The 24785-nt window shown below is 37.6% G+C and overlaps 1 protein-coding gene across 1 annotated transcript in view; it reads left to right on the forward strand.

The window, feature by feature from the left end:
- TMEM135 (transmembrane protein 135) overlaps positions 1-24785 on the forward strand; it is a 159897-nt gene that overhangs the window by 43853 nt on the left and 91259 nt on the right. The window contains exon 5 of the mRNA XM_038152078.1: positions 24504-24569. Within this exon, the coding sequence (XP_038008006.1) occupies positions 24504-24569 (66 nt within the window). The remainder of the gene's footprint in view (positions 1-24503; positions 24570-24785) is intronic.

Here is a 24785-nt window from a genome sequence, read left to right on the forward strand (position 1 = left end):
GGCAACTGAAACAGGCACTATTGAAATAAATTGCTACTTTTAAATATAAACATTACATAGAATTCATAGGAGGAGGGAAATAAGCTGAAGTCTTGCTTTCTTTTGAACAGTGCATAATGTAGTCTAATTTGATTAACAGAATGCTTTACATAATTAAATTATGGGTAATCATAGCACTCAGTGAGGATTTCAGTAGATTGAAACTTAAGGTCGTTGTCACTGCCCCCACCCTAAACCTAAAAAAGGTAGGTTTTAAAATTAGGAGTCATGTGAACTTAAACATTGCTGATGTCTTCACTTTTAAGTAATACTGTAATAAAGTTAGATCCTGGCAGCTGGCATTCTTGTGAATTGACATGGCTAATTGGCTTTGGCATCTTAGCCTCAGGAAACCTCATCCATCAATTCAGAGCAGGACTTTTGGCAAGAATCAGAGAAAACATTTAATACTTTGTCTCTTGCTTTCTGTGCAAAGCTGCTTTGCATTTTGAGCTTTCCTGTGTGTCTCATTAGAAACTCAGTGTAATGAGTTATGCTCATTAATGAGTTATACTTATCATTATGCTCCTTTAACATGATCTTCTATAACAAATGACTTTCTAGAATTAGCAAAAGTGTCAATATTACAATTCAGTTTTGAGACTTACCTCTCAGCTACAGCTGATAGCTTATGCAGAATTTCCTATAAGAAATATACCAGCTAAAGAAAGGTAGTCGACTTTTATGGTTAACTCCTTGCTAGCCACGAGTGGAGTTGAAAATAATGTGTAGCTTCAGATTCTGAAGAGCTCCAGACACCCGTCTGTAGTGCATGTGGCATTTCTGATTATAAGAATTGCTGTGGGCAGTGATTTGATAGGGGAAAAAAAAAAAATGGGCCAAGAGAGAATTTAAGACTTCCCAGCAGGGCAAATCCAAGTAGTGTTTCAAGATGGTTGAGGATTTTCCAGGTGGGAGGAAAGGGTTTTCAGAGGTCTTCTGGTAAAAGCTTGTGAGAGCAAGAATCTCCTGTTTTTTCTATTTCACGACAATCTTAGCAGTCTTCTTCTGGTTCTCTCAGATCTTCACATCATCAGGCAGTCCTCTTATCTTCCTCAAGCCTTTGAAAACCACAGGCATTATCCTCCTTTTTCCAGCTTCAGTCCCTGTTACCTGGCAGTTTCTGCTGCCCTCTCATGCTTCTAAGTTTGTGAGGTTTGGGAAGAAGGGCAAATGGCCCTGCTCTGGGGGAAGTGAGGTGAAGATGCAGTCTGGGGACTAAAAAAGTTGGGACCTTAAGAAAAAGGAATGCTTTTTTATTCTGTGTGTAGTGAGGTGTAGATACAGAAACTTCTTTGAAAGGGAGGGATTTTTTCCATTTCCATCAGTATTTCCCAATTGCATCTCCATCTGCTTCAGAACAATGCTCAGGGTCTAGGTGCTACTGTAGGAGGGCGTGCTCTGAGTGTTCAGTGAGGCAGGTGAAGTGCTGCTGCAGGCTTGTCATTCCTGCGCTGCCCCAAACCCTGGAGTCCTCTGCTAAAGCTTGAAAATCAGAGTCCATTGGAGTGAGGCATGGCAAGAGTGTGCTTGAGACAGAAGGTTGTTAATGACTCTGTCCAGTGGTGAGCTCAGACATGAAGAATAGAGGATAAGTTCTTGAGCTGGGTTCTCTGCAAGCTGTTGATGTGGAACAGTTTTGGGGAGCAGTTGTAAGGACCTAGTGTCAGAAACCAGATTTACCAAGAACACACTAAACTTTGTTTGGCTCCCTCTTGTTGGAGCACAAAGGAAATGGGATAAAGGTGTTTTTGCATAGTCAAAGATACAGAAGTCAGTGGATCAGCATAACTGCTGAGTGCATTGGATGAATCTGTAAACGTCCACTTTGTCTCTCTACTGCATTCTAACAAAAATTGTAATATAGAGAATTGTGGAATCTTTATTTTTTGAGGTTTTGGCAGTCCTACTTAAAATCGTTGAGTTCCTGTGTTGATGGTAGTTGTTGACAAGCTGCTTCTTTATGGCTTCTCGGATGGTTCGGGTATTATGAAAACTAGTCATGGAGTAGAGATTTCATTTCGTAGAAAAAGAAATCTTCAATCTGTTTTCAAAATATGCAGAATGAAGGTGTTTCTAAAAAGACAAAAGTTTGCAAGGTTTAAATTTTTTCTGCTGGTTTTTGATTTGATTTTTTTAAAACACAGTGTTAATCTTGCCATAGAGCTGGCCAGTGGAATGAGCAGGCATTCTTTCTGATTAACTGCATATAACATTTAATTATTATTTTCTGTGCTCCATATGTTTCAGTTGAAATTAAATCCTTCATGTTTTAATTGCCTATATCCATTTATAGTATATTAGTGCCAGTTCTAGTCTGATACTGTTCCTGACATCATTTATAGGATGATAATTAAACAGAGCAGCAGTTTCAGCCCAGAAATCATTCTGCTCCTTTTGAAACACTAAGCTGCCAAAATAAAAGTCAATTGTGCATTTGCATTCCTTAGAGTTCCACAGGAAGTTTTGGAGCAAAACCAGTTTGGTCTAAAAATTATAATCATCATAACCAAAAATTATAACTTTTTTTCCCCGTACAAAAATTAGTTGTTTTCAAAAATATTGCAGTTAGTTTCTGCCTTTTAATGGTTTCTGTGATGCAAAACAAAAACTATGCCTTTGCACATGCAGTCTAAAATAATGTTCTCTTTTTCACTTCTACATGTTGAAATATTTTCAGTGTTAAAAAATATTTCTCATGCTATGTATAAAATAGTTTTAAAAGTCTTCTTGTGAAAGAGTAAATGTTTTTGCTTATGTTTATAGTCAGATAGAATGGATGTGCTGGTGTATGGCAAATGTTAACACGTGGCTGCTGAAGTTCTTTACATGATGCTGTTACAGGATATGTAGATTTTTAAACAGTGCTGAGACTAAGTTTTTTAATTGTCTAAACAGTCAGTGGTTTGGCATTCAGGGGGAGGTGGTTCATTTGAAATCTTGTCTCTGTGATATGCTCCTTATGCCTCTAATAAGGTTAGAAAAGCGGAGGAGGACAGCTTCTAGCACAGCTTGTAAATGTCAGTCTGGATGGAAGACAGGTCAACTTGAAAACTATATTGGTGTTGGAAAATGAAAGGAAGAAAATCCTTCCTTGAAGCTGAGCTCTAACGAGGAAACATTGGTAGAGAAAATACAGAATTTCTTTGTATAGCAGAAAGAAGTAATTCTAAAGTACCAATATTACATCTGTTAAATGTGAGGAAAGAAAGAATAAGATTTATTTTATCTACATCTAAATCTGACTGGTTTTCCTAAGGCAGATTTTTGTCTTGGTTTGAGTCCTGTTCATGTGTGAAGCTTGCCAGCTAGTGTCCTGTCTTTAAGACTGTTCTGTCTTTGGAAGACAAACTGACTTTCATAGTATTTTCAAAGGAAAATCCAGCCATGAGTGTGACATTAGAATATTTTCTGAATCTGCTCCTCTCTCTTTTCTACCCTTTCCATACAATGGATCAGTGAATCAGACCATTAGTGACTATGGAAGTTAAAACAGTGCATCAGTTACTGTATCTTAGTACAGTATTCTGCTGAATGGGGTTATTTCTGAGGAACTGCATCGTTTGAGATTGATCTCAAGTGGTCACTTCCATGTGAACTATTAATGTTTTTGTAATGTGAGTGTGATTCTTTAAGGAGTTTCTTTCTGGTTCAGTAACTCTTCTCTCTCTGCTCAGATGCAATGGGGTGCCTCAATAGCTGCTGCTCTCCTCAAATCTCGAGAACTGCAGGAGATTTTTGCAGACTCAATTGAAATAAGTCTGGAAATGGAAATTCCCTGTTCAGTATTTCTAGGGAGAAGAATGATCTGATGTGGGAATCAGAAAGAAGGGCTGAATGCCATATATTTAGGAACATAAGTTTCTCAACTTTAATACTTGGCTTATGTTGACAGAACATTCAATAAACTGCCACATATGCCAGTGTTTCACGTGTTTCTGAATTTTGTGAAGTATGCCTACCATAGTTTGGGTTAAAAAATATAGACATAGTTTTCACTAAATTTGCTTAACATTAAAAGTGTCCTGAATTTGCTTAACACTCCTCTAAATCAAACTTAATAATTGTCACATTTGAATATTTTAAAGTGTTAATGGGTATACTATTTTTCAATTGCAAATTTCTTAATCTTGAAAAGTTGTTTTTGTTTATGTAACATCATCTGTGTCAGTAACCTTGAATAAAGTAACTGTTGGCTTCACTCTTACACAAATGTGCTGGTGCAGTTTCTGAGACCAAATTCTATTTGGAACCTTTAACTTAAATAATTTTATGTGTTTTGCAGGTCACTATGTAGAATAAAATATCTTTAAGTATCACTCACGTTACAAAAATTTTCGAAGAGTAGATTGTACAGTTGGATTGGAAATATACACTTTTTATATGTATAAGCTCATTCCCCACTAGCTGCTTACAAATACTTTATAAACAATTGTATTTGTTTTGAATATTTGAAAATTTTAAATTCTTCAGACGCTTGTATAGGAATTTTTATGTTTAAGAAGTATAAAAACCTTCCCTGCTTCCTGACATGCATGTGGATGCGTGCATCCATGCATGTACTGTCTTTGTCTCTATTTTTCTCTTTCTTTCTGTTTCTATTAACCAGGAGAAGCTTTACAAATTATGATCATTGTCCTATGTAACAATATTAAGTTGGTTTTGGTCACAACAGTTCTTTAAACACACTGCAATTCTCTGCTGTGCAAGAGATGATTTTTTGAATAACCCTTTTACTTTACATTTAAACCCTGGTGTTCATCATGTCTCTTACCTATTCCTGGCCTAATTAAGACTGCTGGGAGCTGAACCACGTTCCTGAGCACATTAAGCTGTGCAAACTGGCCCCTTGAGTTCTGAGCAGGACTCTAGTGCACAATATCAACCATTTTGTGTCAAAATGGCAACACTGAACTTGAATATGGGCGTTGTTTGCTAATGCTTGCAAATCACAGTAAGTCAGTGGCCTTAGGCAAAGCAAGATGTAATGGGAATTCACTGATATAAATAACCTTGCTGGAGAATTTTGCCATGGTCATAAATAATGAAGCTCTTGAATACCTCCCCCCCTCTCCCCGAAAGAAAATCTCTATGGGTTTTCTACTGGATTTCCTGATTCATTGCTTGTATGGTATTTATGAATCTGAATGAACCGGAAGTTGAAGACGTTTCTGCTTTGACAAATTTTAGAATAAGGCCTCTCACTGGTTTGTTAAGAAAGTTTTACTGATGGACACAAATATTTTTCTCTCAGAATTTTTCTCTCAGAATTCCAGCTTCTCTGCAAAGTAGCTTGTATATTGTACATGTAGAGACTCAAAGAATGTGTGCCAGTCTGGAAGGAATATATTTGGAACTTTTACTGAATGGAGTTACTGCAGTCTGTACTTTGAGCAGTAGTTTAAACCAAAGTCAAATTGATTTGTGTTAAACAGTTTTCACTCATATGAGGAGGGGAATAGATGGAAGCTGCAGTCACAGGTCAGGGATATGGAAAACCTTAAACCTGTGCAGTGAATTGAAAATAAAAAAAAATGGTTTTTTATTTTGGTGTGAGCCGTAGTAGAAGAATCAGCTACAGGAATTTTACCACTGGGTTAAGAGGAAGGGCCAGCATAATGGTCTGTTGATGAGCATCATGGCCTTCAGCAAAGTAGGTGATTTGATTACTTGAGACTTACTGAAAACATAAGGTCAAACTGTTAGGATCTAAAATGAAGAAAATAAATTGGTGTTTTGCAATATCCTAAGAAACAAAACCTGTAGTTGATGTTCATGTTTGTATTTTGAACATATTTTATCAGTTCATGGGTCATCTTGTGTGCAAAATCAACAGATTAATCAACAGAATTCTCTCACTTGGAGGGGACCCACAAGGATCAGAGTCCAACCCTTCAGTGAATGGCCCATACAGGGATTGAACCCACAGCCTTGAAGTTACTAAATTAGGACTGTGTTCTGACCAACTGAACTCACTGTACATCTGGGTCTCACACTATGGGCATTTCCAAATTAAGTCATAAGACCAAGTATATATTTTTTTTTGGCTGTAGTACAGATGTGACACTTTTCACTTTCTCAACCTGACAAATCTTCTGCACAGGCTTCAATGCACTGTACTGAAGTATTTGCAAATGTAATAATTCTCCACTGTTGTCACTTTTGTCTTGTACTCAGTGGCTTGCTATTTATATTATAGCAGTGTTCAAATCATTGCTTTGAATTTGGACTTGTAATTTCAAATGCAGAGCATTAATTAATTCATCTGTTACCTCACTGATTGCTTACATGTTGCTCAAATAAGAAAAGTCAGATGAAACAGGACATCTCCCTGATCAGAGGTCTTTTTTTGTTAATGAAAACAAGTTTGCAGAGTATATTTGCATTACCTATAAAAGTCATTAAACTTTTATGGGTTAACAGGAGTTTACAGGTCACTTGAACAGGTGATTTGGAGAAAAAATACTTGGCCAATTTAGTAGTAGTGTTAATACTGAATTTTGAGGGCATAAAAAAACATGATTGGGAGCTCCTGGAGTATTTTTAAATAATCACCCAATATGTATTAGATTAATAAAATAATGAGAGGAAGTTCATCTCACTAAAACACAATAACTCTAACAGTTTCTGTGCCATTTTCTTTTCTCATGAAGCATTTTTAGCCTGGTTGTTGAAATTAGATTGATGAGTGTTTATGTCATGACACATGATCATTGTTGAGATTAGTGTTCAAGTCTTAAATAGCAACTTAATTGCTTGCAACCAGATGCAACCTGGTGTAAATATATTCTGAGATTACAGACAATGCTGTAAGTGGTGAGGCTACAAGGAATGAAGATGAGCTGCTGTTCTGTGCAAGTTGTCACTGAGCAAAGTTGGTAGTTGACTCCTTTTCATGCTGGATTGGCAAGTGGTGGCATAGTTGACAGAAAAACAAAAACAAGCCGAACCAGATTCCTATGAACTTTCCATATTGTAAGATTTCATATTCCGTATTATGTAATGGTTAAGGAAGAAAATGGAAGCCAAGACTAAGGGAAAAGTACACTTTGTGTGCTTATCTCAAAAATGTGGGGCTTTTATTTAAAATACCAGCATTTAGGAATTTTTACTATAGATAGATTTTCTTTTCATAAAGCAATCTAGAAAGTTTAAAAACTCGTAAGGTGTGTCATCAGAAGAAAACTGGAAAAATAGATTGGTCAGAAAAAGGAGAGTAATTTACCCCTTGGTAAGAGAACGCCAAGATCGCTTGGTTAAAGAATTGATAAAATACTCCTGTTGTGCAGGGAGAAAACAAATACAGAGAAATTGCATATATCTTTATGATGAACTTAGAAGCACAGAATTTTGTATTTTTAAAATTTCTTCATATTGATAATTTTCAGGCATCTATGTTCACCAGCTTCATTTTTAGTTCTTTAAATTCAGGCACAGAATTTCAGATTGGCACTGCAAAAGTGAGGATCATGCAAACATGGCCAAACACTAGGTAATGGGGAAGAGCACCTATTGTCGTTGTCATAAGCACTCTGGAAAAGAGGAAAGTGAGAAGACAGGTTTTTGCTATGTGTAGTTTCTCCAAGATTGTAAAAATGAGAGCTGGTTCTAAAGCCTTGTAACACTGTGCCACTGATGAAGTGGCAGTAATGCAGTGCATGTGGGGAGAAAACTCCTCTTTTATATGTACAGTGTTGGAATATGATTCTTCACTCAGACAGGAAGTCAAAAATATGAGGAAAATGTCAGTTCCACATTTTGTTGCTATTAAACAGCCCCATTTTCCCTACTCCCTTCAATTTAATATTTAGGATGATTGGGAAAGGAGTAGAGGATAAAACTGAAAAATCATTATCATGCCACTATGTAAATCATGGGTGTGCTGACAGGTTTACTGCTGTCTGCAGTTCTGGTCCTCTTTAAAGTGTAATAGAAGTAGAGAAAGTACCTCGTGGAAAAATAAAGATGCAAAGGTGTTGAAGAACATGTGTAAGTGGAGGAGCTAAGTTCAGTAAACTTAGCCTGAGGGAGAATGAGTAGGAGACAAGAAATGTAAAATTGTGTCTGTATGGAGAGGGGGAATGGTGATGAATTATTTACTTGTAATACAGGAATGAAGGGGTGCCAAAGAAAGCTGTTAGCAGTTCAAAACAAACTGATGCACACAGATGCGAGGCTACACAGGACAATTAGCATGCCAAAAGCTTTCTTGTGGGCTGCAGGAGAAATTGTGGGAAAAATAATTCATTAGGGCAATCACATGTGGCAATCCTATATGTTGTTTTGGCAGCTGTGCCCTGGAATTTCCTTCACTGTATGGCAGGGAAGGTATTTTTCGGGCACTTTTTGCTAGTGGTTTTTCAAAACCAGGAATTGTGCCAGCTGTGTTGTAGAACTCTTTTTTGTGGACCTGTGCTCTGGGATCTAATGCAGATATTTCTCCTTTGGCCTGTGGAGTGGGAATTAAAAGGCTTTGTACACCTACATCTGGTGAGGCAGGTCTTGCACCTCAGGCCAGTTCGGTTCCAACAGCAGGAAGACATTTTACCATTTGTGTAAGCTGAGGAACAATTCCCACAGTTAGTGGAATGACCTACTGGACCTCCAGGAGTCCTATGCAGAGCTTGCTGAAGCACAACCCTCCCCTTTCCACTGCCTCTTGGTGTGTAGGCTCTTAACTGTGTATTTATTTTTCATTCTCCTAACTGTCCATGGAATATTTAATTGAGCATGCATAAGCAGGATTTTCTCTCTAGGCCAAATTCTTAATTCTTCTTACCTTATGTAAAAAACCCCAGGTGAAACAGGCGCTAAAGAAAATGCAGGGAAACCCCATGGCATTTGGTACTTCAGAGTGTATGTGGTGGAATCCTTGGACAAACAGTGTGTGTCATTAGCACCTGGTTACTCAGAGATGGTGTGTGCTTGGGTGGATGTATCTTACCTTACCAAATTCTCTGTTAGTGTATACACATGGGGAGAGTGCTCTTTTCAGCTGAGCTTGTGTCCCTGACAAATGTGGGAGTCTCTGTTCCAATGGATGGAAGTGAGGGAGCTTTTAGCTGTGTGATTAGGAAGACTTCTGTAACACTGATTCCATAGTTTTGCTTGACCTTGTCACATAAAGCAGATATCTTCTCCTTGCTGCTTTAAAAGCACTTAGACTCTTTAATTGTCATAGAAAATATGGGCAGAAGTGATACTTTTCAAAAAGAAATACAAAGAAATACTGGATGATTTTAGAGAGCTGTGTATAAAAGTTCTCCGTGTAACTCTGTTTATTCTCTGTTATCTAGAGGAGTAGTGAGGTATTTCTTTGTTCAAGCTGGAAGGATGGAAAGGATGTTGACTTTGTGACCAAAGAAGGAGGAGATAGATAGCTTCTTTTATAGTCTTTTGAGTCTTGGCAATCTCCTCAGATTATTTTTCAGTGGGAAGATAAATATGCTGTATATGGAATCATTGATGTGAATATCTGAAAGTGTGGAATATTAAACAATCATAATAATGTGTATTTCCTAAATAATTTTAACAGGAAATGGAATAATTTGGCAATTAGGGCTGCTACATGTTTCGAAGGGTTACATGCTAATTTTAGCTGGAGACTTTAAAGTGAAATAGATTATATTAACATTTCCCTTAAATAATAGTTACGTCACAGAAAGATGTATCTGATTCTTTGAGAATATTAAAAATTTCCTGGTTTTGATTGAGAATGGTCAAAATGTTAGGCTTTATAAAATTCTTTGTATAAGAATTTAGGAATAAGGGAGCTCTTTTGATTTTGATGGGCTTGAGCATCTTTTCCATATGGATTCAATTCACATTTTTATCAGAATGTGGAAGTCATTACTCTGACATCTGAAACTGAGGTAGCAATAAAAAAAATTATCACAAACAAGACAGCAGACACAAATGATTTTGTGTGTTTTACTGGGTGGCCCTTTTGAAACTTTCCCAAAGTTAATTGGTTCCAGATTTGAGAATTAAAATTGTATTGTGACAAATTTATTTCTGGTCATATTTAACTCAAGTCTTCTCAGTAAGGAGGCTTGAACAAACAGAGGAGTTGTCAACCCACTCATGTCTGTCTCCAGTTTTTGTTGTAGTAGCTTTAATCCCAGTGATTTGGTTTAATAAAGACCACTGAGAAAACAAACACTGGTGGTGACTGCACAGCTCTTGTAAATTATTTATCGTATCTCTAAGGTTTTACTGTGGCGTAAGTGCTGCTGTGTTAGCTTAAATTGTTCACAAATATGTCATGTCGGATTAAATGCCTGTGTAGAGTTTATGTGTGCCTGGGAGCAATGCTTCCTGCTGTCTGGGGTGGGATTGGTGTGTGTGTGCAGCTAGGGGCACACAGACCTGCCCTTACTCTTGTAGTGAGTGAGTGATCAGAGCAGGCTAAACACAAAACCTGGGGTTCATGCTCTGCTTCCAGTGGAGCAGATGCTGCCTTACACAGAGCAGTCTGTCTGAGTGCTTTGTGGTTGTAGACATTCTGTGAGGTCTTGGGTATGTCAGTGGTGGGATTGTTTTGCTGCTCACCTGAAGTTCCATGTGTCGGCAGCCCAGGGGCTTTGCCTGAGGGAAGCAGAAGCCCAGGACAGGGTGTGCAGCGTCTCAGGTTGTTCTGCTTTTGATTTGGTGCGATGTATTTTCTGTACAAAATACAGCATGTTTTCAAATATTTTCAAATAGGAGACAAGTGTGGCTAAGTAGCATCTTAAGTGCATATTACACACATTGTTATATATATGTCATGTGTCTTCCTGTACTGTAGTGTGCTCTACTGCTATAGTTATTCAGAATATTTATTAAATATTCATATGCAGAAAATGCATAACACAAGCTTTATTTTTTCCATTTTAAAACTAAACTTGGGCATGAAAAGCATTACAAAACCAAAAGTACCTTAGTTACTGTTCCCGTCTTATGAATATGTACCTCAAACCATTTTTTGTTCCTATAGGAAGCAAGCCTTTTTTCAGATTTCCTTAACTTCTATTACAGGACTCAAGTGTTAATCTTGAAAGACTTTAACATTTAAGGTTTGAAATTGCTAAAGCTGTTTCTGACAAGTAATGGAAGTCTTGCAGTAGTAAAGTTAAAAGTGGAAATTGCTAAGAATTAATTGAGTTTCTCTTAATGAAAGGATCTAATTTGTAGCTCAGTATGCCAAGTTCTTGGAAGACAGTCTTTTTCTTCTCAGAGATTGTCAGTTATCAGCTGTGACACACTGGTAATAAGATACACATTCAACCCCCCACATTTTATATGTATATTTATGTATATGTATATTCACACCTGGTGAAAGAGAAGAGAAAGCCTTTGTCCTTTTGTATGTTTTCCAGTGTTAGCAGCAAGTAAAAACGTTAAAAGGAAATGTTTGATTTGTGTAGGCATGGGTTTAATTAATACAAGTCTATGTTCTGTAAGTGTTGTGTTAGTAAAATTTATGAAAGAGCGCTAAACTGCATTAGGGTAATTTATGGCCCAAATAAATGTCAGTTGCTAAGGTAAACTAGTATAGAAACAGTGTAACCAGGATTAAAAAAAGTGAAGAACTAGAGTAAATTGCAAACATTGTAAGAACAGTGATACAATTCTTTCTTTATATTCACCCAAGCAAGTATAAGTTCATTTACAATATATTTATTAACAGTCTCAAGCTAATAAAACAACACTTACAGAGCAATTTTGGGCACTTTCCAGCTCTCTGTATTGTGCAGCAACAAGTTAGGCCAGTCCTTTTTTTTTTTTTTTTTAAGAAAAAAAAGAAGGAATCTGTACTCCTGGCTCCTTTATAAGGTTGTTAAATGTGCCATTTGGCATTTCAGAGCACTGCTTTGCATTGTGCTCAATTAGTGCAGACGAGGCAATCGCAGCACCAGTTTCAGAAATGTGCCTAATTACTATAAACCACTGAGGGATCCATTCATTCTGCCTTTCTGGCTCTGTGGGTGCCAGCCACAGAGACTCCAGCAATTTCTGAAGCCTAATCCTGAGTCACTTCTCCATATTTCTGTGGCACTTGCATTTTGGAACCTGTAATGGGGTCTGGCTGTTTATGACCATGTGTTGCTCTGCAACTGTATCTATAGTATGTTCTGGAAATGAGACCTTGGTGTATAGGAAAAGATTGAGTAAGACCCTTCAGCCCTTTCTACACACACATGCACACACACTTCCCTCCCAAAAAAGGATGTGCCTTTTTATATTTTATTTTCAATTATTCTGACTCCGGCCACAGAGTCATTATTAGTCATTAGTCATTATTAGTTATGAAGGCTATGGATCAATTTTTGGAATTTAGGTTTTACTTGTAGCCTGTGTTAGTCTGGCTAGTTTGATGACAGCCCTCTTCCAGCTTGATGACAAACCTTTCATATTAGCCTTTTTTAGACAATTTTACTGGTAACTTATTTTTGAACAGCTACTGGGCATTTAAATCCAGACTTAAGAAAGATGAGTGTTGGCTAATTGCTTTGGTAAGATGTCTATTTGAAAGAACAAATCCACACCTCATTGCTTTAGTTGAAGCTGTTTTTTTTGTAGACTTTTGTGAAGCAGTAATTCATCCTTCTCTCTTTCTACTGAGTGAAGGAGTCGGCTGCTATCAGAAGTGTTTCTGTATAGATACTTGTGTGAGCATAAAGCGTGGAACAGAGCTGTCTTGGAGGAGCATCTTATTGTTGACAGTTCATGCTGACAATTTTTCTGGTATTTTGATTATGCAAGTTCTTTAAGGACCAATGAAGCCAATCCATTTTAGCACCAGTTTTTGTTTTTTTTTTCCTGTACATTCTGTCAGTGAAGAGGTGAGACCTTAAACATCTGATAGATGAGAGGAAAAACTTGTAGTAAAGACCTGACCTGACATATATTAAACCTATCATGGTGCTAGCTACTCTTAAATGTTTGCAAAACAGAGGCATCCTTTTTTCAGCCATATTTTGTAAGCTTTCTGAAGAGTGATCCCAACTGAAAGCTTCTGATTTATGTTCCTGTTTGACATTTTTGCACTTCTCAGGATTAATTTGCTCATTTGATGGGTAGCACTGTGTGGTTTAGGTTCATTGATTGTCTTCTGTGGTTTCTAAATTGTTTTCAGTATTGCTATATTCTTTAGACAATTCCTTGTTCTGTAATGGTCTACTTGTTGTAATTTATGTACTTTTTCCTAAGAAGTATGAGCTGTTATTTGGCTGTGCTAATGTACAGAGTGGTTAAATAAACCTGTCTGTGCAATCCAGTGCAGTTTATGGAACAGACCCACTACATGTATTTGGTACCATTAAACCTTGCCAGGAATAACTGTACATTTTGTTCCCTGTCAAAGATCTTCTTTCTTGTTTTTTTGAGCTTGGTTAAAGTGTTTGCTGTAAATCTTAAACTCTCTATAGTTTTGTTGAATTAATTACATGTTTTAAATAAAGAGAATAGGTAAATGTAGTGTGAATAAACTGGTCTGGTGAAGAGATTCTGTTTGTCCCTGAGGCTGGAAGCAAGCAAGACTTTGAGCTGTATTTGAACGGAACTTTAGGCCATCTCTGTCCCAACGTTGTGATACAGCTTTACATCCCTTGGACTAGCTTAGGGCCCTGCTGCAGTTTCCGACTCGGTAAATCTAGCAGTAAATTTACTGATAGTGCCTCCTGTGATCTGAATCAGTAGCCTTTTACTGTGTAGTCACTGTCTTTTCTATGGGAACATTGCTCATTCCCAATAAAAGATTATAGATGTCTTGCAGATTAGTAGCTGCTCAGTTTCATAACTATAACTATAGGTGTGTTCAAAACTTCCATAAAATTCAGGTTATCAGTTCCTCCAGAGGCTTTTCTCTTATGCTCCTCACCTGCAGTCTGTAAATACTTCACAGTCTCATAAAATTTATTTTCATGAGTGAACTCTGAGTGGTAAATATAGAAACCATTTTTTGCATGAGAAGTAGAATCATAGAATTATTTGGATTGAGTTCAAAAAGTATTCAATAACTTGGTGTGATTCAGTGTTAGAATGCTGAGGCATTTGTCCTTGACTACTTCCAAATTTCTTTGGTTACATTTTTTACCACGTTGGAACTGTAATTGTTCTGTATGTTTGCAAGGCAGTGTATGGAAATAACCAAGTCAATATTCTTTATGACTTTTGGGAGGTAACTGAAAAGTATTACTCCTCTTTTGGATGAGGAATTGCCATGATAGTACTATCAGGAGCAGATTTTTAGGATCTCTTGATTGAGGGTCTCCCATCCTTGGGAAAGAAGACCACACTACCCGTTTACAGCAGAATCCTCTGTGTTTCAATTGTCCTCCCTGATGTCAGATAAGAAAAACAAAAGCTAGAATCTGGCCCTCCTTTTAGCACTCTACTTGTTTTACCAGTAATCTCACTATGTTTCTTTGTGATTTGCCTCCCAAGTTTTAGAGAAAGAGGAGAGGGGTTTTACAGACATGGCACTGATTGTAATGTAGCTTCATTTCCTTCTTTCACCACTGTCTATAGCAACCATCTGAATTTTGATGAAAGTCATATATCCGCTGGGACAACCCACACATGAAAGTAGAAATCAAGTCCCGTATTTCTTGAGTTAGAGCAGGCTACACTTTTTTCCCTATACAAAACCATTATTGTTAGGTTGACAAAATTAGTTGGCAGCAATTACCAAATCATTATACACCAGGCAAGAATATTCCATAGTATTGAATCAATTCACTACAGTAATTTTGGTGTCTGCAGTGTTCTCGAGCAGTTCTTACTGAAAGCCTCTCTGGATCCAATGTGTTTCAGGATACATAGCCAACTTCATTTCAGGTGGCTTGAGTCTGAGTCTGGCTCGTGCCTTGATTTTTAAGGGCATTTTACTAGTTCAGCTTGCTAGAGGTGCTGTCTTCTGCTTTGACATTTGCTGTTTGTCCTCTTTTTGTGTGGCTGGGCTGGATGCAGTAATTTATCCATTGCAGGGTCAGGGCAGCTACCTTCCCTTCGTGGAAAACAGTCAAGAGCAAGAAGGAGGAGTATCCATCTGGCATGACAGAGAAACAGAAGGGAAGTGTTTTAGGCTTATGGGTAAATCCTATAGATTTGTACATTTAGAATTCTTTAGCTACAAAATTAGAGGTGGTGAGTTTTCATGCCTTTTGCTTGAGCAGTTTTGACAGATTTTACTACTTTTTGCTGTTGTATATGTGCGTAATGCAGCAGGGCTTGTGGAGTACAGCTGTACCATGGCTTCTGTCAACAGCCTTAGTGTTGAAAGTACACATGGCTCTTCTGATGGTGTATGTGAAGGAGAAGTGTGGCTTCCTCCTGAGATTAGTCTTGTGATACAAGTTTCCTGCTTTTCTTCAAAAGAGAAAACAGCATGCATTCAGGCTTTGCTATGGGCTTTGCACTGCTTGGAAGAGAGGGTTGATTCTTAGATGCTGGAGGGACTGTTGTCCTGTCAATTTTGAGGAAAAATGCTTGGGAATAAGAATTCTTTCTCATTTAGTTTGTCTGAAATAGCTTCACTTGCAAACTCTGAGTGTTGTGCAGCCTGTAAGTGAGGGTTTCTATTAGCTACTCATGGCCAAAATAAAAACAGCTTTCTTGAGAACAGGAAGCATTTGACCAGTGTTTCTGCCAGTTCTCAAAATACTATTCTAAGCAATGAAATTTTTAGCTCTCCCAAAAAGAAAAAAGTTTATTAAAAATTATTCAGAGCACTACATTACATTGGTAGTTAATTATCATTTCCCCTACAGTATATGGCTTTCTAAATTTTCTTGCTGATTATTTTGTATTAAGTGCTTTCAATCACAATCAGCATCTGATTTAGTTAAGTGTTTTATGGATAAGAGCATGTGATAAATCGCTGGTTTTTATTAGGTCATCACCAGAACAGACATATTCTTCCTCAAAAGCAATTTACCTGTTGTCTACCATCAGTAAAACTTTTTTATAAACTGCCCCAAAAATGAAGTCATATTAACCTGTGTGCTCTGTTTCTAATTAGTTCTGAAAGATTGTGTGACATATTCGTGTTTAAACAACAAGTTTGGGAAGTGAGTTAAGTGTCTCACACGAAGTCGATGTAATCTATTGTACTGTGGTCATGATAAGTCACTAATTTAAATTTAATCACTAATTTAATTTAAAGATTTTTTTTTTATTGGATTCATATTAGTTTAGCACATAATACTGTGAGTAAATCACAGTACATGAAAACAAACCAATTGAGACAGAGAAATTTCTGTTCCTTTTTCAAATACAGAGAACTACTACTTAAAATTGCTACCAGTGGGAAATGTAAAAGGTGAGGTAATCCCCTAAAGAAATAGGGCACCGGTTGTGAAATACATTAAATGTAAATCTTGTAAAACTTGTAGGGAATGTACTGAAGGACTGAATTGAACCCACTCAGAGTTCACACTAACAAGAAATTCTGGTCAATGAAGGCAGATAAAGGAATTGTAAATGACTGTTTAAATTAGTCTGGAATTCCAGAACATGTGCTTGGATAATATGAAATAAAGCTGTCCAAATATGCAGCTCTCATTAATTTACTGGTCATAGTGAATGCCTGTTACAAGATCCAAGACTGCTGGAGTAGCTTGCCGGTGTTTAAATATCTGCCATTTTTCAGGGGTTAGAGTGAAGAAGAGAGATCAAGGATCTTTTGATTTTGCTCTCTGTTGTCCCAATAACTCACCAAGGAACTACAGGCGGACCATGAAAGCTCACCTCAGTCTTCTTTAACTTATGTGGCTGAAGAATTTGGCTTCACTTTTAATAGCTTGAGAATGAATTCTACAGGAACGTTCTGCTGCCTGTTGTGATGTCACACACCCTGTCTTCTCTTCTGTTGTGCTTCTTTCACCAGTGCTCTTAAGATAAGGAGGGTGTGTGCTACTAACTCACAGCAAAGAATCAAAATGGATGGATGGACAGGCAAAGATGTAGTAATAAGTGAAGGATGATCAACAAGGCCAACAGTAAGATGCTGTACTTGGGTTGGGGCAAGCCCAAGCACAAATATAGATTGAGCAGAGAATGGAGTAAGAGCAGCCCTGGAGAGAGGAACAGCTTGGGGCTGTTGGTGAATGAGAAGCTCAGCATGACCTAGGAATGTGCACTCACAGCCCAGAAAGCTGGTGTCATCCTGGGCTGCATCCAAAGCAGTGTGGGCAGCAGGGTGAGGTAGGGGATTCTGTCCCTTTGCTCGGCTCTCATTAGACCCTACCTGGAGTGCTGTGGGGTCCCCAACATAAAAAGGACATGGACCTGTTGGAGCATGTCCACAAAGATGACGAGAGGTCTGGAGCACTTCTTTTATGAAGACAGACTGGGAGAGTTGTGGTTGTTCAGCCTGGAGAAGATTCCAGGGAGACCTCACTGCAGCCTTTCAGTACTTGAAGTGGACTTATGAGAAAGATGGGGACAAACATTTTAGAAGTGTCTGTGGTGATAGGACTGGGGTCAATGGTTTTAAACTGAAAGAGGGCAGGTTTAGATTATATGCAAGAAAGAAATTATTTGCTGTAAGGGTGGTGAGGCACTGGAACAGTTTGTCCTGAGATGTGGCTGCCCCATTCCATGGAAGTGTTTCAGACCAGACTGAATGGGGCTTTGAGCAGCCTGGTCCAGTGGAGGGGGTCCATGCCCATGGCAGGACAGTTGGACTAGATGGTCTTTAGAGGTCCTGTCTGACCCAAACCAGTCAGTAATTTTGTATAGTGTTGGAGTTCATTACAGCTCTGGACTCAAGGCAGTGTTGCCATTTTATCCTGAAAACTTGGTGACTACATCAAGCCTTGTCAGACCTGCTGTTTCTGCGTATTGTTTCTTCAGCAGCCTTTGGCCAGGCAGCAGCAAAGTTCTCCATGGATCAGTTTCAAATGGGATAGAGGGAGATGGAGCATGAGGAGTGCTCCTTCTCTCCATTTTGGAGCTGAAGATCTGAAGATTGTGCTGCCCCTAAATCCTGGGAGGGGGGTGTGTCACTGACTGTACAAGCAAATGTGCGTGTATATTCCTGGTCTGGCCAGACTGGTCTTTCGGTCACTGTGTTTTCTGCTCTGGCAGCATTACTAATCAAAACCAGGTTTGACAGTTGTCATGTGCTTTCTGGAGGCTGGCTTGCAGCTGTTTGCTGTCCTTCTGCTGTGTAATTTAAAAAAAGGAAGGTTTTAGTTGGCTTCACTGGATCATTTCTCAGATGCAGAAACCTCTGCTCTATGATGATAGTGGGGCAGGCTTGCTTGGACCTCCTTTCTCTGACATTTCCGTCAAGGCAGGGGAGATTAAATGGCCTATTTCTCCAATTTCCCATGCTGGCTGTTGGCCTGGTTTGTGGGTAATTCAGTTCATACTGCTGGATTTTTTTTTTCCTGGCTTCCTGACACTTAGTTAATTGCAATGTTGAGCCTTTGTGCAGAGAAAACTAGAAAAAGGTGAAAGTCAGTTACAGGCTGGGACCAGGAATCCCAATGTAAATACCAAGCATTTTTTGGGAGGGGGCTGGGAGGAACGAAAGGGAGAGAAACAGGTAGTAGACAAGTCAGGAAAAGAAAAGCAATTATCATGATCTTGGCAAATGTTACAAATACCACTCAGATTAAGATAAATACATACAAATGTTTTTTTATTATTTCCATGCCTAGTTCATTTGTTGAACGTGTGTTCTGCAATTTTAAGTTATAAAGCTCTTTAAGGAGAGGCTGAGGTTCCTGAGCAGACTGCAGCAGGGAGGAAGATCACGATAGTTTAGTTAGGTAGAGGGTAGAGATAAATTAGTTCCTAAGGTAGTTTATTAACCCTGAAAGTGCACATTCAGGTCAATGAGCAAACGGAATTTGTAAACGGAGTAGAAGTTACACTGAACTGTGTGCAAATTTGAACCTGTGTTTACATGACAAATCTGCAAATGCTCTCAGGAATGAGCAAGGCAACTCAAAAAAAGTTACTGTGCTGTTAGTCTTGTTACTTTTAATTCTGATTTATTTATGCCATATTAGTGATGTGTTTTGCACGTCTCCAAACCTCTAGTTAGGGAATCAACATGTGTTTATTATTTAAGAAAGAAGAACATTTCCATATAGTACTTATAAGATACATGGCCAGATGTGTGCTTTATTTGCACAAATGTTGGGTAAGTAACTAGAGGAGAGAGAGATCAAGTATTATGGGCTGCAAAGGTGGGTATTCGGTGCAACACATTCTGAAAGCTGAATTTGGGAAAAAAAATAGGGACATTTTGGAAAATGGATACAAGGCTTTCATAAACTCTGTAAGATATGCTTTATCATGAAGTTTAAATTGTTTAGTCTTTAGAGAGTTCACAGTTAAGTTACTTTTACTGAAAGTAAAGGTAAGATATTATTTGATCTATTAATAAATGACTGGGAAGAGCTTGTATCTTGCAGATGTCACATATAGGCTGAACTACGCATTGTACAAATAAGGTTCCAATAGTTCAGTAATGAAGGCAGAGAGATTCGGAGTCATTCAACAGTAAAAGATGGAGGTATATGGAATTCACATCTGTACAATGGAATTAATTGAACTTTTTATGGTTTTTCAGAGAGTACGAATTTACTGTCTGTCTTTTTAAAAGCTTCAGTTCAGCTTCAATATTGTATTTTAACATATTTTTAAAATATTTTAAATCTCTAAAGTATATAAAATGACAACACATTCTATTTTGGTATTGTAATTTCATTAAAAATTGTACCAATAATTAAGCTCCTCAGTTAAATCTGTCATCTTGAATAAGGTTTAAATGAAGACAGTCACTTTACATTTCACTTTTTGTGGACAGGATTCAGGAAAAAAAAATTCAAAAATTTCTTCTGTGTTTTCCTAGTCATTATTGCTTCTGAATCTCACCAGATCTGTTTTATCTAGCACTCTTTTTTTTAAAAGTTGTGTGATGGTTAGCTAATAAGGGCTATGACAATAGTTCATATATAATCAAGTTGAAAGATTGTTATTAATGATTTTGGATAGACTGTCAAAACCCTTTTTTCATGTAATTTGCTTTTCATGAAGAAGCACAAATTTTACAGGCCAGAGCTGTCAGCTAGCTATTGTATCCAAGATCAGCAAATCTAATAGGAGAGAAAAAATATCTTTTGTGGTATTCCATCCTTTTTATTCTTATAAACAATTTGCATAATTTTCATTTTAATTCAATTAGGGGTTTTTTTCTGTTTTGTTTTGGGCTTTTTAATACACATATAGAAGTAGATGCCAAAACTTGTCAGGTTACCAAAAAGTGTGAATTTCTAAATTCATTACTTGTGTGATCAGTCTCTTCACTGCTTGCATTTGCAGTTTTAACTTTGGTAAAACAGTAACCATTCTGATGAAGTATTATGTGAGAACATTTCATTTTTGTGCATACCTAGAAAATTCAAGACATCTGGAATCTAATGCAGTGTTTCTCTTTCTGTTTTTCCTACCATTTCCATCAATAATGCACAATTATCTTCCACTTTATTTGTAGTTCATACAATCAGTGGTTTCTCTTTTTTTTAAAATTCACTTGCAAAGAATTTGTTCAGAAGCAACTGGTTTGTTGGAGTGGGAACAGTTGGTCATCTTTGTCTGGAGATGACATTAGAGCTTGCATGATGTTACCGAGTGGCAGCGTACATCAGGCTGCCATTTCACCTCACGTATAATGTAACACACTACATGTTCTTTGTAATGAGCAACAATTTTAGGATTCAGTAACAATCATCTTGGCAACACATTTATTTCACACTGAGATCACTAAAACCATGTGTTGACAGTTTGCTTTCTTAGGAACCTCTGACTCCCATGGCTGAGTAGAAGGCTTATTCACAGTGAATTGAATGCAAATAAATCTCAAGTTTTTACAGCTTTCTAAAATATCCGATTATATTGTAATATTTAGTGAAAAACAGTTAAAAATTAGCTAAATTCCTAGTCAGCAGTTTCTTTGAGAATAGTATTAGTATTTCTTAAATGGAAAGTTATGCCTAGTTTGATTTATGACAGAGCTATACTCTGCATATTTTTAGCAGATTTAATAAAATGAAATAAACTTTTTTCAATATACTTTGTATCTTTTAACACATTATTTAAAAGTAAATCCTTTGAACTCAAATGTCTTTAATAGATTTAGTATTGAAACAAGTTGTATGCAAATATTTTGCAGCATGAATATTGACTATTATTGTACTGGTAACTTTGGTAAATTTGAAATTGCATACCAAGGATATGTCAGGCAAGATGTGTTCAATAAACTGGATTTTTAGTCAAGGTGTACGAGAATATTGTTGTTTTTATGTTGCCATTGTGGTTCTTCATGCAGCTTTTTTTTCCTCTATCCTTCATGGAGCATTAAGTATGATGAAGTTTGTCTCTAATGTTCAAAAAAAAATACAGTCCATGTATATTTTGACTTTGTCCACCCTTATGCTTATTCTTTCATATCCAACATGTGCAGCTCAAATGCCAGCAGGATGTTCTATGTTTTTGGATTTCTTTGTGTCTTGGCTTGTCACAGCTAGAAACTGCAGGATAGCCTTCCACTTGGCTGGCACAAAGCATTTCCACCTTTTAGAGACAATTGGCGGAATTGGGCTGTTTCTTTGGAGAGCAGAAGGAATTTACAGGTCATCTGTAAATTGCATTTTTTTTTTTGTGGGCTTGTCACTTAAAATGTTGTTTTGAAATGCTGAAACATGTTGATCAGAGAGGTCGTGAGACCTCCAATCTTTGAGATGCTGAAAATGGGCCTAGACAAGCTGGTTCAAGGGAACTTGAGCAGGATCAGAGAGAATCATGGAGTTGTTAAGGTTGAAAAAAGCCTTTAAGGTCATAGAGTCCATCCATTAACCATGGATGCCAAGTCCACCACTAAACCATGTCCCCAAATGCTTTTAAATACCTCCAGGGATGGTGACTCACACACTTCCCATGGCAGCCTGTGTTCAAGTGCTTTACAATCCTTTCCAGGAAGAAACTTTTCCTAGTATCCAATCTGAACCTCTCTCCCAGTGTAACTTGAGGCCATTTCTTCTTGTCCTGTCACTTGTTACCTGGGAGAAGAGGCTTACCCACACCTGGTTACAACCTCCTTTCAGGCAGTTGCAGAGTGGGATATGGTCCCCTCTAAGCCTTCTATTCCCCAGACTAAACACCCCCAGCTCCTTCAGCTCCTCCTCATAAGACTTGTGTTCCAGACCCTTTGCCAGGGCTGCTACACTTCCTTGGACATGGTCCAGTACAATTCTGTTTGTTTCTGCATTTGCAGGGCAGAAAGGAAAAAGATAGAAATTGAAGACAGTGTGGAAGCTTTAAAAAACCAGAAGTGTTGCAGATAAATTTACATTTTAAGACTGGCAAAGTTTTGCTAGTTGATTACTTTTATCATTAGTCTTTGTGATGTTATAGCCCTGTGAAGGTGCTAAAATACTCTGAATGGTTGCATCATGCTCTTCTACCTTGTAAGACATTGCCTTACTGAATCTCCACATGTTCACAGCTAGTTTGCTTTGTCAAAAGAATGCAAACTTGAACTATTTACTGCCAGTGTCCACCTCCTTCACCTTAAAGCTTACACCAACAGTAGGCTTGGGCTGATTAATGTTTTGAAAGATAAACTACTTTAACCCTCCTCTTGGATTTTGCATGACGAAACCCCCAGTAACTCGTTCTCCAGCCTTCTCGTTGCCAGTCAAAGGCTATAGGTGGCCTCATCCCCACCATGCAGTTTGTGTGGGAAGCTATGTTTGTAGGGCTAATCTTCTTAGTGAAGGGTGGCCTGCTGGAAGACATCTGTGATGTTGCATTTGCTATTGCTGTGATTTTTCCTTGCTTCTGAATGGTTTTGACATCTGGCATTAGCAAGGTGAGTACAAATGTACTGAGAGAGGTCTTTTACTAGTAGATGTGAAAAGAAAGTCACACACACCAGTGATTTTCAAAAGAAACAAAAGCAGCTTAGCTGTATTGACAGAATGCTCAATTTGGTTGAAACATCCCTGAAAATGTTGGTGAAAGAAGCCAATTTTGTGAAATACAAAAGGTTGTGTGAGGTTCACTTCATCTCTCAGAGAAGAAAGGTTTGAGAAGCAGAATCACAGTGGAGCACTGCCCTGCATCCTTGTGGGTATAAATGAAGTAATAGATTTTGCAGCCAAATATTCTGGAGTGTACACATTCATTTACAGGTGTTTGGGGAGAACATAAGGTAATTAAAATATATTTTATTATTTTCTGCAGAAAGTTATGTAGGAAAGGGTAAACCTCACTTATTCTGTCTCTAGGAAGACCGAGGAATTAATCTCAAGAGATGTCTTTGATACCACATTTATTGAGATACTGTCTCATTTATTGATAAGCTGTGTATTGACCACATTTATTGATAAGCTGTCTTAAGATAGTGGTGGTGGGAACCCAGCAAGTCATGCAATCATGGAAACACTGAGATGTTTTTTTTTTTTTCAAATCACTGTTTGGAAAGATGATCAGCTACTGCAAAATGCTTTTATTTATAAACTTTATAAATGTGATTGTTGTTGGTTTTTTTTTTTCCCAAACAGCCTGCTAACTACTCCTTAACACAGATCCTTAAATGTCAGGGTATTTTTTAAATTAGAACCAGATATTAAACCCATGTTTTTTTACAGTTGAAATTGAAACCAGCTTCACTATTTGCTATGGAAACAAGTTTTTAAAACAAATCTGTTCATGTGTATGCTGTTGTGACAATCCACAAATTTATGTAACTTGCAGATTTTTTTCATGCCTTTTTCCAACCAGCTTGTAGAAAGATAGGTGGTACAGAACCTATTATAGTCTGTATTAAGCCAGTAACCAACATCTGTATCAGAGGTATGTGCCAGTTGTCTCACTGGATTAAGGAAAGGATGGGGCAACTAACACAGAAAGGTATTCAACCTAACTAAAGATAGGAGATTTCCCCAAATTTGTGTTCCCTGCCATTTGCAGATGACAATGTTGTGTTTTATAATCCCAGCGTTACTGAGAGTTAAGAGGGGCTTTTAGGAATAGCACAGCACCATACTATTTTTTCACACTCATTTGTCAGTTTAAATCTATATTATTAAACAGCAGTTTTGAAATTGAGTTTCATAAATCATGAAATACCATATAGCTATTTTTTCCACAGTACCCCACTTTTACCTTACAACTTCTGGAGGACAATTATCTGGGGCTGAGATCTCTGACCTGCTCAAAGAGTCTTCTGGAACAGCTGTGATGTTGCCTGAGGGATCATGTACATAGGCTGAGACCAAAATCCTCAATATGTCTCACCTTGCCTAAACTGTGCAAGTTGTTCTAAAGGAATTACTTGAGCAATTCAATCGTAAAATAGGTGCTAGAAAGTAGCAGAAAATATAAAAAATGTTACAAAAGTTGAAACAAGCTGTCATGAGCTGTTTTTAATGACTAATTTGTCTGTGTGTTTGTTGGTGCAGGCCACAGAAACATTGTTCCGAATGGCGGTGGCGAGAGGAGCGATCACGCCTTTAAGACATGGTGAAGTAAGTCTAAATATATAGATTTTTTTTGTATTTTACTTATGTGTGATATAATGCTTTATTAATATAGTGTTTTCTAAATTCCTGGAAATCATACTGTCTTCAGGTAAGTGAAGAGAGCTTGTCTACATATAACTTGCATACCTACATTCCAGTTCTGTTTTAAAGGAGAACAGGAACTTGAATACTGCCCAGTCAAAAATGAAGTATTTTTCAAAG

Source organism: Motacilla alba, chromosome 1 (assembly GCF_015832195.1).
Source record: "Motacilla alba alba isolate MOTALB_02 chromosome 1, Motacilla_alba_V1.0_pri, whole genome shotgun sequence".
In the NCBI taxonomy this organism is placed as follows: domain Eukaryota; kingdom Metazoa; phylum Chordata; class Aves; order Passeriformes; family Motacillidae; genus Motacilla; species Motacilla alba.